This window comes from Rhopalosiphum padi, chromosome 1, assembly GCF_020882245.1.
Source record: "Rhopalosiphum padi isolate XX-2018 chromosome 1, ASM2088224v1, whole genome shotgun sequence".
In the NCBI taxonomy this organism is placed as follows: Eukaryota; Metazoa; Arthropoda; class Insecta; order Hemiptera; family Aphididae; genus Rhopalosiphum; species Rhopalosiphum padi.
The window spans coordinates 34,381,504-34,394,892 of record NC_083597.1 but is presented as its reverse complement, the minus strand read 5'-3'; the positions used below and the strand labels follow the sequence as shown (position 1 = coordinate 34,394,892).

General features: G+C 28.5%; 1 protein-coding gene across 2 annotated transcripts in view; it reads left to right on the top strand.

Annotated features, from left to right (window-relative positions):
- The window catches only part of LOC132918708 (bestrophin-4), a 52,057-nt gene extending 38,746 nt beyond the window's left edge, over window positions 1–13,311 (top strand). For both annotated transcript variants that reach the window (XM_060980132.1, XM_060980131.1), the window contains exons 10-11: window positions 2,992–3,158; window positions 11,084–13,311. In XM_060980132.1, the coding sequence (XP_060836115.1) occupies window positions 2,992–3,158; window positions 11,084–11,500 (584 nt within the window). In that variant the 3' untranslated portion in view covers window positions 11,501–13,311. The remainder of the gene's footprint in view (window positions 1–2,991; window positions 3,159–11,083) is intronic.
- Window positions 13,312–13,389: the final 78 nt, after the last annotated feature.

The following is a 13,389-nucleotide window of genomic DNA, read 5'->3' as shown; positions in this document are numbered from 1 at the left end:
AAAATAAGAATTCTAAACTAATATAAGTTATAAAAACAACAGTTATGTATATTAATTCGTGGAATGAATGTAATCAGTTGTAAAATTAAAATTCAATTTGTATTTTATTACCCTACTGGCAGAGGTAGTTTTTTATATAACTGCGCGTTGATTATACGAATCACTTGCTATTATTTAGGTATCTACTATCTACCTATTTCATTAAATATACGTGGGATATACGTTAACGTAAAAAAAAATCGGAAAAACACTGATTAGGTGTTTGATATTTCACGTGTATTTAAACGTCATAACGAAAAATGATTCGTTCTGAAGGTCGTCGTGTTAATAACTTGTTTGCTTATATTTGTTTTTATTGAGCAGAAATCGACAAAACGCGCGTAAGGTTTTAACAATTTAAATAGTTATTACTCAAGTGCGTCATCATCGTATCTCATTAACCAAGAAAACCATATCAACGTGCGCATAGAGATATTAGTTGGGAATAAAAACTTTCTTGTAGTGTATACCAATCGCAAAATCTTATGTTACGAGTTTCGGAACAAAAATTACGCGGAATCATTGTCGTAATCACTATAAATCTACAGAACTACAGGTTTTCACTTTTTTTTTGCACTACACGCGAATATAATAATATTGTGTCAGCCATTATTATATATTAGATAGATATATAATGCATAGGCGTATAATAATATATATTGGGCACGTAAACTGCAGAACAGGAATTTTTCAAAATTTAAATATAAACCAAAATCCGTGATCAGTAATTTCTCTGTATATACGTTGAATTTGGTTTCTATTTGCAACCCACTCATCCATATACCTGTATGAATATTTATTCCACGTGATTTATTAAAAGTTAATAAAAATGTACATTTAAAAATATTTGTTTTCAACATACTAACCTGACCATTCATTTAATATATTATGGTGAGTAATAAAATTTATTCTTTGGCCGAATAATTCGTGTGTTTTACATTAAAAAAATAAAATCTGTTTTCTACTCACATATTGGTAATAATGTTTTACGAATATCCATTTTGCGTAGGTATAAACTGGTGACCGATATACTGTGTAACTTGTACAGGTATATAGGAAAAATATCTATTCTAAGTTTTGAGTAGTTTCAAATTACGTTGACTTAAAAAGTAATTTTTTCGAATATAAATTAATAATTGGGGGCACTGTGTTAAAAATTTCAAGTCAGATACATCTTAATCTTTAAGTGTTTCTTATAAGTTATTTATTTTACAAAAATGAAGTCATGGGATACCCGAAAGTCTTGATGAGTTATCGTATTTGGTTTGGTTTATAATGGCTTAACGGCAAAGCACAAATTTTTGCTTCATTTAAACAGGAATATTATTAACAATTTGCCCGGCTCGATTGATTGTGTGTAGATTAGACTAATAGCAACGTTACTTATATTTGCTTATAGGCGTTTCGTGTGATGTGCAATTATACTAATTCCCGATTTAATTTCGCACAAAGTCAAATTTGCGATAATTTAATCGAAACTGCAATTACTTCGTACGGTATAATACGTTCGTCACTCGGACACGCAAGTACTCGAGTATATTCTGCAGAGACTGAACAAATTCAATTTAGTAATATTAATGTTACGAAAAGTGGAGCTGTCATTTTTCCTGCGTATTTTAATAGTACTGCACGTTTTAACGAAGGTACCCAATACGCGCTAGCTATTATAACATAAACCATGAACTTATAAGTTACAAGTGTTCAAACGTCACGTACAGAACACCTAATAGGTCGTCTAAAATACAGAGTTCTCTATACATTTATTATTATAAATTATTAAAAAAATGCACGTTTTTAATTATTATTACGTAAAATACATCAAATCGAGTTCTTAAAAGTTAAAACAAACAAAATTATATCTTATTATTTTTACACATGCGTGTAAATTGTTTGTATTGTTATTATTATAATAAATAAAATAATTAATTCGACTCAGGTTAAATCTAATGCACTTATATAACTCTGCATAGTATTCAGTACATAATATTATATTCATATATGTGAAGTCGATATAGGTATAACGTATACATATACAAATAAAATAAATAATATTAAATACTAATTATATGTTATAATAAATTCCATTTACCTTTTAAATAAATTATGTGATTATCAACTATTATAGTTTGTAGTCTCGCTCCATATTTGCATAGCCAATACGTCCCTGCAACAATGCAACATTGCAGCCGTTCAACTTCCGATTATATAATATGATCGTCAAGTTCGTACTTGAATCTCATTTATGACAAGTCTGTCACGTTTATAATGATTTGAATGGCTATGTTGAATAATGTCTATTTCAAAATTGTACGAATATTTTATAATAAAGTACTAAGTAGTATTGTTTTTTGTTATATACTTATAGTACCTACTACCTACATATTATAATGTTTATAATTATTATACTTTTTTCATAGGAATCGAAGTTTTATAAAACATTAAATTATATAGATTAGCCCTAATTTTGCACGTAGATGAACAGGATATAAACGCCTATGGTTTTTGAGCGTTAATTTATTAATTAAAAAAAATTAAAGTCGAGTACACAGTTTATTATTTTTGATAAAGAATTAATTTCGTGTTATCTTCTATATTATATTATTACGTACGGCTATTTCGTATTACCTATTTCGTAATTATTTGTGTATAGATGATAGTTTGACATGAAACACTTATATGGCACTTACATTTATAACACTTATACTTATATGTTGTAATCTAAAAAAAAAAAAAAGTAGAATACAATAAGGGTATTTTGATTACCAGCTAAGCGCGAAGGACTCTTAGGAATCACAGTGGTTATAACACCGCTGTCATTCCCGTTATGTGTCTGCCGTTCCACATTTTAAATCAGTTAGTCGAGTATGTATACATAATATAAGTAGGTACTTATACTCTACACAGCATACACGTAATCCTAAGGACAATAAATATCGTACGTTTTACTTTTAGGTTCGAACAAGATTAATGGACAAATGAATGCCAGAGGAAGGCCTAGAATTCCGACGCCGGATGTGCAAAAGGACGGTGCTGTCGATAAGGACAACAAACAGAATATGTCCGTCAACGGTTCTACTCAGCCAGGAACGTATCCGTCAGATTTGCCCGCAGTCGTACAGGTACAATAATACAATAAGTCGTTATAAATATAGTTTTATTGGTTGAAAAAATAAATAAATATATAGTATACCCAAAAAGGAGCTGTCATAGTATCATCAATCGTATATCATTATACTCGCTAGTATAAATTCGATAAAAATACCTATACTATGCGAGTAGGTTATTTAATCCATCTATATACGCTATTAAAAAATTCTGTAAAATTACAGTTGAAGTCTGAAAATCTAGTTTTTAAAATAGTCCAATGTGAAAAGTGTCTAATAATTATAACTTATAGGAATATATCATTCGTATCGATCATAATATACCTACTACAGTTTGGTTGTTTTCTGTTTATTAATTTTGCCTTCTGGTGCTGGTAGCCGGTTTCTTAGATTCAGATATGTTTTTGTCTTTTAACATTTAGTAATACGTGTATTGAGATTCTAGATAGATACTTTTTTCTTTGATATATTTTGAATCTTTATTAATCAATTTTTCCGCGTTAAGATATTAGATAAAAATGAAGATTAATTTATATGATCATATATTTTTTTAAATATTGTTTATAATAGAATATTTTTAACATAATAAATTGTATAATTAGCAAATTTTCTGACAATAAATTTTTATTTTTTGATATGTATAAGGTATAACTTGACTACTGCTAACCTAACTTAATACCTACTTTAATCCTATCTGTCTAACTATGATAATTAAGTAACTATTTATAATAACTAATTACAAGTGGTAACTGTGCTAAGTTAAATTAATAATATCAAAGTAGATCTAACATTTTAAAAGTTTTACTTAGAGAATAATTATTTAGAAAAATAATAATTTCTTGTATCTAGATGTAAAAATTACAAAATAAAAAATTACATATACTTAGTTCAATGAGGATAAAAATAAATAAAGATACACACGATAATCGTTAACTACTGGATTTCTGTTTTTTCCTGTAAATAAAAAAAACATTTTAATATTTCACAATTTATACACCTAAAATCTACATAAAATCTTTATTATAAACTTGTACTTAGGTTATTCTTCAATTATGGTTTAATCTGTGCAATTGTCCATATATCAACCCTTAATTTTTAGATTTATAGCGAATAATTTAATAATAAGTATCACATAAATCTCGTCCCACGGTTTTAATATATTTTATTATTCTTTGAAATATATTCGTTTAACATTTTAAAATTTCTCGCTTCTCTACGCGTCAAAACTAATAAATAATCAACATTTTTTGTAAATTCATAAATATTATAATTAAGTCTCAGATTAAAACCATCTTATTGTGTGAAAAATGTATTTTATAGAAGGTAAAAATGTTCCGACTTATTATACCATTAGTGAATCACAGACTTTGTATTAAAATGATCGAAATCAGGTTAAATAGCTAAACCTTGAAGATCTAATTGTTTGATCACGTCCAAGTTTTTATAATATTTAAAATTATTTTCAAAATATGTATTTAAGCATTTAAGAGAAGCACAATTTATTAATACGATGGTATAATCGTAGAAAATAACTAGGTAATCATACTCGCAGGCAACAACAGCATAATACAACTATAATTATATTTATGATATAATTAAGTATGTAATACTAAAATTTTGATCAATCATTCAATACGTAATTATTAAAATCTGAGCAATAAAATTTTTTTTGCAAAATGTTGAAGCAAAAATTAAATATCCATTTAGTGCTGAAGGTTACCTAGACAAATATAATATAAGTATACCCATCTTTTATTTTCAACGTTTATGTGCAATAGAACATAGAATTATTATTTCTCGATATTGTTTTGGCCTTTATAGGTACGAGGTACCTATCATCATTGATTATAGAATATTCTATTAGTATAGTCTATACTATACTCTCTAATAGTCGATTCTATAATCAATGCTATCATATATCTCGAGAGTTGTGATCGTGTAATCTGTTCTGTATTATAATTGTTTAATCGGCTTCTGAAAAATTAAATCTTTTAAGGTTATTTCGTGCTACTGCTTTTGTTTTATACATATTTTATATTAGAATATTTATAAGAAGTAATTGGACTTGCTTTCCTATTTAGATAACACGTACTCGTTGCATTTAATTAGTTAAAGTAATAGGTAATGTAATATTTATTATTACTTGTTTATTTTAATTTTGAAATTCATAATTAACGAACATATCATAAAACTTGGCAATCGGCATATTCGATGTGTGATGTTACTCAAGTATTGCATTTATGTTAAAATTAGAATATTATAATCGTGTCGTACAAATAAATTATTCAAACAATAATTGAATAATATTTAAATAATTTTTACGAAACAATAAATGCATTGATTCTAGTATACCACTGGGGCGGGTGTTTTAAAATTCTAAGTGATATTATGAATCATCGCACATTAGTATATAATATTATAATCATTTGCAAAACAGTATTCTAAGCGGTGTTACGATTATATAAAAATGATCAGCATTTATCTGTTCTGGTGAAACATTAAATTTAAAAAACTATTGGTACCCATTTTAATATATTATACATTTTTTTTTTACTATACACTAATAATATATGTAATTCGTCATTTAACGAAGAACAATCGAGCTGCAGAGGATATAGTGGTTGGGTATATTGGTATAATAGAGTATTATGAATTGGTTATATTCAGTTTAACATGTAGGTAATTTATGTGTAAAATTATCATCAATCGTGTCTTCCGCGAAAACAGTTCTGAACGGAGAGCGGAACAAATGACGCTTGTGTAGATTATTTTAATATTTTTCGAATGTTATTCATAATTTATTATCTGCATTGTAATCTATAATAACTATATAAGGAAAATACTAAAAAATTACATTTCCTAAATACGATAATAATATACAAGGTGAATGGTGATTCATCAAACATTTCATTCCCTTTGATTTTTATTGCCTTTAAGAATGCAATTATTCAAAATCTGACTTTTAGAATTGTTTGATACCTCTTACTCAAAGACCATATTTTGAAATTCTTTAAATTTTTTGTACTTCTTAAGAGTTTTCTTAAAAATGGATATATATTCAAATGATTAAAACCTTTTTTCTATTTTAAACTATTTAACGGATAATTTTTCCGAAAATTAAGATTATAATATTATAATCTGTACATTTGCATATTTTTATTTTGTTCATTTTAAGAACCTGTTCAATGACTTATATAGTTACGTGAATATTACGATAAAGTAAGTCATATAATTTAGTAATTGTTTGCTAATAATTCTTATTCGTTTTTTTTAAACATTATTTTGATAATTTCTACTGCCCACTAGTTTTATGTAACCTTATTTGAATTACCTAGTTAAAAAGAATATTGAAGGTTTTTTGAAATTATTCTGGAAATTATTAAAACTAAAATAAATTAACAATAAAATTCAATGAAATTTGAAATAATAACTAAACATAATATTCAAACATTTAATGGTAGATTCTTATTATTTATATATTGTTATGGCTTACAAACAATATGTTATGAAGATATATCAGATTTAATTTGAATTATGTAACTGTATTTAGAGTTAGAGTATTTATAAATAGGTATATTATTATTATACAATTTAAGTTACATGATTTTTTTAATACTATATAATATTAATATAGTATATATACATTATACAGTATTATCATCTTATTCTATATTGTAATTTTTATAGATTACAATTAATACTATTGTACGTTAGTTATTTTTTTCAATATTTATCGAAATTTGCTCTTATTAAAAGCTTGTTTTCAATACTTATTATGATTTAGTGTCGAGTAAAAATTTTTACAAACACATTTAAAGAAACTGTATTGAGAAATTCGAAAATGACCTAATCTAATACTGTCGTACTGCTTAGGCTCTATGTCTAATTCACACGAAAGTGTTACACAAAATATTTCCAGTATTCTTCGTTACGATAAAAATATAATAATAAAAACTACATCGTCGTGACCAGGTGTTGTATACATTCTTCGCTCCATTCAGAATTTAAAATATTTCAAAAATGTTTAATAGGCCCTCCCACCCTCTTTCTTGCATACTATATTTATTTTTTTCTCTATAATATATATGTATAATATATATCTTTCTCTCTTTACTCTCGACACGTATATTATTATTTGTATATTATAATATATAATGACCCTATTAACTTGGGGTGAGTCTACCGACTATACATAATAATATTTCTCCATCCACTCATTTTCTACCTATACACCTAAAACGTATATTTAAAAACTCAGTTTAAATGAATATAGTTCGATATTTTTAAGTTCTTAAATATTTATATCTATACATTTTTAATTGTAGGTTTTCAAGTATTGTGAAGATAATTTTTTTTTATCTTTTGTATAATATAATAAATGTAGGTACAACCAAATAATAGTGATCCGTTTAACCCGAGATATTTATTAAATTTTTATATTTTTACTACAAGTAATTACAAACAACATTTTTAGAAAAAAATATATGTTTACAATTTTTGTTTATAGCTAAATTCTTAACATTTTTTAAGTTTTTTTTACTCTTTTGAATGAAAACATATTTTTCAATTTTGTATATCTAGTTAGTAAGTGAAATATTTTCTAATAAATTGTTTAATATATAGATGTATGTATTTAAATTTTAAATGAAGCTGAGTGGATTGGTACAAGGGAATTCCGCAAAATATTGTTCCATTACTTAGCTCATCTAAACTTTAAGACTATATATACGGACGTAATCATTCATACATTATGTTTTAGTACAATAAAATAATACTATAATAATAAGTTTTATAATCATTACACAAATTATTTTAAACGGCCTAAATCTAGCTAAACCTTAATATGATTATTTTATTTTCATATCCTGGGTTGGGTGAATTGTTTCTAATCTTTTAAGATGACGCTATACCCGCATGTGTTGTCTTTGTCTTATACACGCATAACAAGGTTAAAAACTGTTTTGCGCGGGACAATTTTACTCCCTTGTTATTTATATCAAAATTACCAAAATTTTAAATCACATTGAGAAGAACTTTACCTGTGTTGTAGCGTTTTAATTTTTTTGAGAGTGGTAACCAATAATTTTTAATAATTAAATGAAAAAAACCTAAAGTTCTCAAACCGATAACTTTAATTGCATTCATGTTATCAAAAAAATTAAAACGCTACGACACAGGTAAAGTTCTTCTCAATATGTGATTTAAAATTTTGGTAATTTTGACATAAATATCGAGGGAATAAAATTGTCCCGCACAAAACAGTTTTTAACTATGTTACGCGTGTATTAGACAGAAACAACACATGCGGGTATAGCGTCCTCTTAAAGGAGCAAATTCGGGTTGAACAGCAAGCCAAATAATAGTCTGCAGTAGTAATTGTATAATATGTAGGTCAACATAAAATTTATTACAATTTACAATATGATATAAGTACCTACATTATATAATATTAAATTCATAAAATATGATACTCATTGTTAAGTATTTAAACCTAGTAATATCGCCTGTAACTAGTGTAACTGTAGATTCAGAGACCGATTTTGGAGTCTTTTTGCATGCAGCAGTCGCCGGACGGGCATGTTACTGTCAAAATATTACATTTAAAACGAATTTATTAAACACACATTATCGTTACTATATAATACTCCACCGATTTCAATCAGTAAATTTTCGCGTGATTCGTTTGTTATTCCAATTCCCCGCCGCCGTTCTCGTATAGCATATAATAAAAAAAATTGATTTGTGGTTTATACACGAGTCGTATTTCAGGTTATCTGCAACCACATTATATTGGGCAATCACGATATCTTTGAAATTTTGTAGGTACTTACCGGCAATTAAATGTTGGTTGTAGTAATAATGGAACGATTTATATGTGCAAAATGTAGAACAAAATAAATGAAGGTGTGGGTTATTTTGTAAAATAAAAATATTCAATAAAAATTATAATAACACGAATATAAGACATATTATACCTAAGTTTATATTTTGCAATAACTATAGTAATAATACTCGCATCATATTACATACATTTGGTATCTCTAATATCTATTGAGAAAAGTGAAAATAAAATTTTAATTCTATATTATTTAAAATACAGGTAAACTAGACCATTAATATTATCAAATCGCTCTTTTATTAATCTACCGGAAAATTATCCACGTCGCTTAAAGCGTAATTGGCCGCGCGATCTTCTTAACAAATAACTAAACAATAAAAAGAATAAAAACACACTAACAAGAAAAACCATTCAAGTTATGAACACTGGATGTTCCTTTCATTCAAGTCGTCAAATCTTGACGTAACCCCTTTTATACTTATTATTATTATTGTATTTTGTTAAATGTGGATTTTAAATAGAATTTTCTTAGTAAAGAAAAAAAGAACTAAAAATATATTACAATTTACAGACAACAGTTATAATATTTTTAAATCATCACGTTGATTTAAAAAATAGAAAAAATATTATATTTATGAGGTGACAAACGTCAAACACCCTGTACAAATAAATCGTGATAAATCGTATGACAATATGTGTAGATTAGCAGTTAGAAAAACCTGCGTGATCGATACAGGAGATCGCTACCTTATACCTGTAGTTATCATATCCGCGTACGCTGCAGTGGCCTATGTTAGAATAAATGTAATTCGTTCACGTTCACGATCAATGCCAAAAAAGAACACGTTCGCTTTGATTTTTTTTCATATCAACACGTTTATTTTATTATTTTATTTTAATTTTTTCCGTATATTATATTATGTAAACGCTTTAATCTGGTCGTTTGACTGTCATTTTTTTTTATTTCTTTTACCCCTCGTTTGTCACGGAACTAATTTGTCATTTTTAAAGTTATTTTTCGAGATGATCGTAAATAATTAAATTAATCACGGTTTGTTTGATAATAGAAACATGAAATGGTATATAACATAGTGTGGTCGGGTCCGGTTTCGCCCAACATGCGCTTTCGTCTGAATCACATAAAACTGATTTCGTTTTCGCTCAAACCAGATAAATAATGAGTCTTTTCGTTTGTTTTCTAAGAACACATTTTATTACTTTGAATTTCGTACACGGACATTATCAATAACCATTTTTTAAGTTTTCATTTCAATATCAAATTACAATATTTTAATATTTATTATTCGATTATAAGTAACCCATTCGGAAACATTATTGTGGACCGCGCTGATCATAGTAACGTATACTGCACTGCGTATAACCTAAATTAAATATCAAAGATCTATATCAAAAATACTTAGAAAATCATTGGCTAACAAATTTTAACGTATTTTTCAAAATTCATATTTTTGACAATCGTACCCATGTTTTTTCTTTGTTTAAATATAAGTAATTTTAATAGGTGTACTGAATCACTTATTTGTTATAATTGTAATAGTTGTGCACGATTACTATTCCAAGTCAATCCGGGGCTTACTGTGCTGAGTCGCTCCAAATAAGTTTATCAACCTCCGGTATTATAGTCATGTCGAATTTTGAAATTCGATGGAATAATACTAATAAACGCACTATAATAATAATAATGATTAAGATTATTAATTGCAAAACTTAAATTTATACAAACAAAAACTTAATTCTTTCTCGCACTGTACGAACTGGAACTAGAATCTTATTCGAACTGTTATTGAACTTTTAAACTTTTGAAAAAGTAACCATTACTATATAATAGTATATCAATATGTAGACGTTGACTTTCAGACTTTTTTCAAATTTTTAAATCAAATGTTTTTTTTTTAAAGACCAATTTAACTTTGACCTATTAAATGACGATGATAACAATTTACAAATCAAAATAATAATAACGAGTGTTCTTAATATTCGCATAGATATATATTATACGCGTATTATTTGTTATACTGCATAAAAACTATAATATATTATTATAGATAAAAGTAATTAATTTGTTGTGTGGTCGTCGCAGGTGGTGTTGTCGCCAATCCAAGAAATGGATCCCAACCTGTCGGGCACGTTGCACAACCAGCGCCGAGTGGCCGGCAGCATGGGCGTCTGCCAGGGCGTGCTGAATCCGGCGTTCACCGGCACCGCCGTGTACACCACCATGTCGGTCAGCCCGATCGCCATGTCCACGGTGTCCATGAGCCGGCCGCTGCTGTCGTCGCTCGGCATCACCGCGGCGTCGGCGACGGGCGGCGCGACCACGCCACCCGCGCAGCCGTTGCTCATCACAGACGTCACCGCGGCCACGGTGGCCGCTGCGCACCACTCGGACAAGGACGACAGCGCGTGCGGCGGCAGTTCCAGCGGCAGCGTGTCCAGCACGGACGACCGGAAGACGCCGGCGACCAACAGGCGCAAGAGGGGCGAGGTGTACGTGTAGACCTGCCGTTCCGTTTTTCCAGTTTCTTCCGTTAATCATAATCATATAGTTAATAATAATAATATTATAATGTGCACAAATTATAGATTTTATCTTTGTTATTACGTGCGCGGGGTTGACGGTATTTTGTTGTTGTTGTTTTTGTTGTTTCCGAAACCGCGACGACTGCGCGCACGTAAAGACTGTGGATGGGCCTGGGGAGATGGGGAATGATGGAGGTGTAAGAGATATAATATAATAATTTAACGAAACGATTTGATTTAATTATACCGGACGTGCCTGATACCCGTTGCTCGTCTTAAATTCTCATACGATCTCCCGTGGATTATATAGTAAATAATTAATAAAAATTCACACCTACAGGTGTAAATATTTTATATTACCTATGTGAAGTGCTCGAGAACGATTTTCTTCGAAAAGGCTGATGGCGCTAAACTTTCCGAAATAAAATTGAGCTTAATGTCATCGATTCCGAGCCATTTCCCTGCACGTCGAGTACGAGTTCAAAGTATAATGTATACGTAACATTTACCGGGTCATTGGCGAGCGTCGTTTCCTGGTACATCGGTGTGACGGTGTGAGAGTTTTTTTATGGTTACGCCGACAGTCGTTACTATAGCGGCGTTGGGTCGAGTACCTACGCTAGAATATCTCGGTTAGATTTTCGATATTGTTTTGAATCCCCGATTAATATGATATTTATAAATGTATTAATTTGCAGCGTGTCGTAGTGATAAAAATTTTCCAAAAAAATCTTCTTTATCTGTATGCACAATGCATGCATACATCGCCCACCGGTAATACGGTTTTCTTTTTATTACGCATTCGATGTAGGTACTTACTGTGTATTATACATAATATCAATATTATTATACATATTATTTTCGGTGTACCATTCCGAATGACAAGACTGCTGACAACGTGTACATCGCGTGATAGGTACATACCGTCAGCCCCAGACTGGTGCAGTATTTTCCTATATATTTATGTTATATCATAATATAATAACAATATTATTATAATGCCTCGTGCATATCGGAACTCGTATTATACATAATGTGATACACTGGTACAATGTATTTATGCATATCGTATTTTATAGACTCGTACGAACGCGTTGCATACTTAAGTGTACAACAAATACAGTAATACGTCCATAATAAAATAATAAACAATATAAGTATAATTATGTATACATAGGTAATAAATTGTAAGTAGCGAGTGGCTAAGCGAGATGACGCGATATTGTATATTTTTTAGTAATAAAAAAATTATAAATTATAATGTGTAACGCCTAAGAGTCAAATTATTATGAATTTTGCTCAATTTGAACAATTATATTTTATTTTATAGAGACATATTATATTTTTAAGATGTACCTATATAATATTTTAAATCGCCACTGTATATAATATATATAAAATAAGGCATATAAACCAATAATGTATGTATAAATTCTAACAACTAACCCAACTCACATATTATTACTATAAATAAAATAACACGTTTCTATATCGTACCTATATAATAATGTATACTATTCAAAATACTATACATAAATATTTGTAAATATTATCATTATTATTATTATATATTTACCATTGTTTTAGCAACATTATAATCTTAATAATAAATAGTATTAGTTAGACGTTAAAATTACTAGATTTTTATAATATACCTATATAATATGTATATTATAATATATATGAACAAAATGTGATACCTAATCAAAACACCAAATATGCCGTCCAATATGTCTATCATTATAATATTATGCCTGTGTAATATAATATACAATATTGTGTAACCTAGCTGAGTTGAGTATGTTTTTTACTCTAGCATATGTGATATGAAACAAATTTTTAATTACGTTCCTTATAGAATCTGTA